Below are 3581 nucleotides of genomic sequence, written 5' to 3' on the forward strand. Positions count from 1 at the left end.
AAAAAAAAAAAAAAAAAAGATAAATTGGTGGATGAATGTGGGCCACATAGATGGACTGTTACATAAAGGACAATATAGCAAACTGTTAATGGTAGGCTCCAAATCATGAATATATACGGATGTTTAATATAAAATTCTTTCAACTTTTTTATGTTTCAAATTTTTTTAAATAAAATGTTAGGGAAAACCCTAAACTTTAGACCCAGCTCTATTATTTAAAAGGCCCTTAATCTCTCTATAATAGAAATCAAATAATCTGCATTGTCTATTTTAAATGTTGTAAGGACCAAGTAATATAATTTGTAGGAGCGTAATTTAAAAATTATACCATTCATAAAAGTGATAAAATAGTGCAAGTATTTCTTCTGTAGGTGATTTCAGAAGCTGTTCTTAGTAAAGTTTTGTGTTTTGTGAGTTTTTGCTTAGTGAAACAATCAGAGAAGGAAGAGTTTGGATCAATATGAGGAGAGGAAGAGCATGTTCTACCTGTCTCCCTTAATGAGAGAAAAAAAAACCTCCCACACAGCTATCAGCTCTCCTACAGGTAGACAGGAGGGTCTAGTTCTCTTCGAAAGCCTTTGTTGACATGTATATAAAGAAAAGACAAAAGGAGAAGGTTAAAAATAAGCATGTAAGTCAAATGTCTGTCTTTTTCAGGAAGCAGTAGGGGACACATTAGAAGAACTGTGGATCTCTTACAATTTTATTGAGAAGTTGAAAGGGATCCATGTAATGAAGAAATTGAAGATTCTTTACATGTCTAATAACCTGGTAAAAGACTGGGGTAAGCTGAGAATGGCTCCTTGCTAACCTTCTACTTCTGTTCATAGAAAATAGTTCAACACAAAAAAAGATGCAAAATGGAAACCCGTATTTCAACACAGAGAGAAAATGAGAACATTATTTCTAAGCTCAGAAAGAAACAGCTATAAGAGTTCATTTAAATGCTTAAAATTTATATTTAAATATTTACTTAGAATGAATATAATTAGATAGATTCTGGTCCAATTAATCATGAAAAACATTAAGCTTACTATCCAAAAGCTAAAGGAATCTGTTTAAATTTAAAAATTCATAGGTAGAAGACATTTGATACCAATATTGCTTTTTTTTTTATTGTACATTATTCATTCAACTATAAGGTGTGAATTCTGCCAGACTTTTGAGGTACATATTTGAATAGGACACTATCCCTGCCCGCAAGGAGTTCATAGCTTATTGGGGAAAAATCAGTTTATAGCTAATAATTATAAAATTGTGTGATAAATTCTGTAATAGAGATTTTAATGAATTGCTTTAAAAATTCAAAGATGGAGGCATGGATAGAGACAAAGGCAATTTAGGCACAGCATAGAAAAGACCTGTCACTGGAAATTGATTTGGTTTTTTTTTTTTTTTTAGAGACAGAATCTCACTCTGTCACCCTTGAGTGCCATGGCATCACACCTCCAGCTCTTGGGCTTAGGTGATTCTCTTGCCTCAGCCTCCCAAGTAGCTGGGACTACAGGCACCTGCCACAATGCCTGGCTATTTTTTGTTGCAGTTTGGCCGGAGCAGCTGGGTTTGAACCCACCACCCTCGGTATATGGGGCTGGCACCCTCCCCTCAGGCGCCAACCTTGATTTGGTATTTTTTGTTTGTTTGTTTTTGAGACAGTCTCACTCTGTTGCCCTGGGTAGAATGCCAAGACATCATAGCTCACTGCAACCTCAAACTCTTGAGCTCAAGCAATCCTCCTGCCTCAGCCTCCCAAGTAACTGGGACTACAGGCACCTGCTGCAACACTTGCCTAATTTTTCATGCCGCCTACTCTTAGGCTGGTCTCAAACTCCTGAGCTCAGGCAATCCACCGTTCTTGGCCTCTCAGAGTGCTAGGATTGCAGGTGTGAGCCACTGCACCCTGCCTGTTTGTTTTTGAGATGGGGTCTCACTTGGTTGCCCAGGCGGGAGTGTGCAGTAGCCTGGACATAGATCACTGTTGCCTCAGACTCCTGGTCTTAAGAGATCCTTCTGCAGCTCAGTGCCCATAGCTCATTGAATAGGGCGCTGGCCACATACACTGAAGCTGGCAGGTTCAAACCCGGCCAGGGCCTGCTAAAACAACAATGGCAACTGCAACCAAAAAATAGCTGGGTGTTGTGGCAGGCACCTGTAGTCCCAGCTACTTGAGAGGCTGAGGCAAGAAAATCACTTAAGCCCAAGAGTTTGAGGTTGCTATAAGCTGTGATACCACGCCACTCTACCGAGGGCGACCTAGTAAGACTCTGTCTCAAAAAAGAGATCCTCCTACCTCAATCTTTTGAGTAGCTAGGACTATACAGATGTGTCACCATGGCCAAGTAATTTTTTAATTTTTTTCTAAAGATGGGATATTGCTATGTTCCCAAGCTGGTCTCAAAACTCTTGGCCTGAAGCAATCCCCCTGCCTTGGCCTCCTAAAGTGCTGAAATTGCTGGCAGGAGCCACCATGCCTAGCCAATTTGTTCTTTTTGACTCCAAAACTCCTCTTCTTATCCCATCCTTAGGCTAGCATTAAAGGTAGAAGAAGTATATCCTCTTCTCCCGTCAATCCTATAATGTCTTCTGAAAATAGCTTCATATGTTACATGTTTCCTAACTTTAAAATCTTAACTAATTATTCTGACTGGTCACAAACTGAGGGTTAGTAATGTTGAAATTTGATTCCAAAAATTATAACAGTAAAACTTGCTGTTTCAATATGGAAAATGTTCTTTGTACTTGTAGCTGAATTTGTAAAGCTGGCAGAACTGCCATGCCTGGAAGACCTGGTATTTGTAGGCAATCCCTTGGAAGAGAAACATTCTGCTGAGAACAACTGGATTGACGAGGCAACTAAGAGAGTACCCAAACTGAAAAAGTTGGATGGTGAGTGAATCTCAACTGGCTTGGAAATGTTTTCTTTTCTTTTCTTTTTTTTTTTTTTTTTGAGACAGAGTTTCACTTATTAACCCTTGGTAGAGTGCTGTGGTGTCATAGCTCACAGCAATCTCCAACTCCTTGGGCTTTAGGTGATTCTCTTGTCTCAGCCTCCTTAGTAGCTGGGACTACAGGCACCCATCACAATGCCCAGCTATTTTTTTTGTTGCAGTTTGGCTGGGGCTGGGGTTGAACCTGCCACCCTCAGTATATGGGGCCAGCACCTTACCCACTGAGCCACAGGGGCTGCCCTGCTTGGAAATGTTTTCAATGTATAAAAATTAAACATGTGGCATAGAATCATGAAGAGGAAAAGAACTGATGAAAAGGATAGGTTATTTCTAATCTTCAAGGCCATTTCTGTCCATATAAAATTTAATGATCTAGGTTTGGGCCAGGGTAATATAAAAAACTCCTAGGATATTTAGACTGATACAAAACCATCTCTAGACCAAAAGGTTATAAGAAAGCTAGGCCTTATAAATATATATGGGCTGGTCACAGTGGTGTATGCATATAGTCTCAGCTCCTTGGGATGCTGAAGTATGAGGATCACTTGGGTCTAGGAGTTTGGGTCCAGCCTGCATACATGGTGAGATTCTCTCTCTTAAAAAAAAAAAAAAAAGATAGATATATATATATAT

The 3581-nt window shown here is 39.3% G+C and overlaps 1 protein-coding gene across 1 annotated transcript in view; it reads left to right on the top strand.

Annotated features, from left to right (window-relative positions):
* Positions 1-3581, top strand: part of DNAL1 (dynein axonemal light chain 1) — a 35890-nt gene that overhangs the window by 25947 nt on the left and 6362 nt on the right. The window contains exons 8-9 of the mRNA XM_023511484.1: positions 658-784; positions 2746-2886. Of these exons, the coding sequence (XP_023367252.1) occupies positions 658-784; positions 2746-2886 (268 nt within the window). The remainder of the gene's footprint in view (positions 1-657; positions 785-2745; positions 2887-3581) is intronic.

This window comes from Otolemur garnettii, unplaced genomic scaffold (assembly GCF_000181295.1).
Source record: "Otolemur garnettii isolate 467f Iridium unplaced genomic scaffold, OtoGar3 scaffold00020, whole genome shotgun sequence".
Taxonomy (NCBI): Eukaryota; Metazoa; Chordata; class Mammalia; order Primates; family Galagidae; genus Otolemur; species Otolemur garnettii.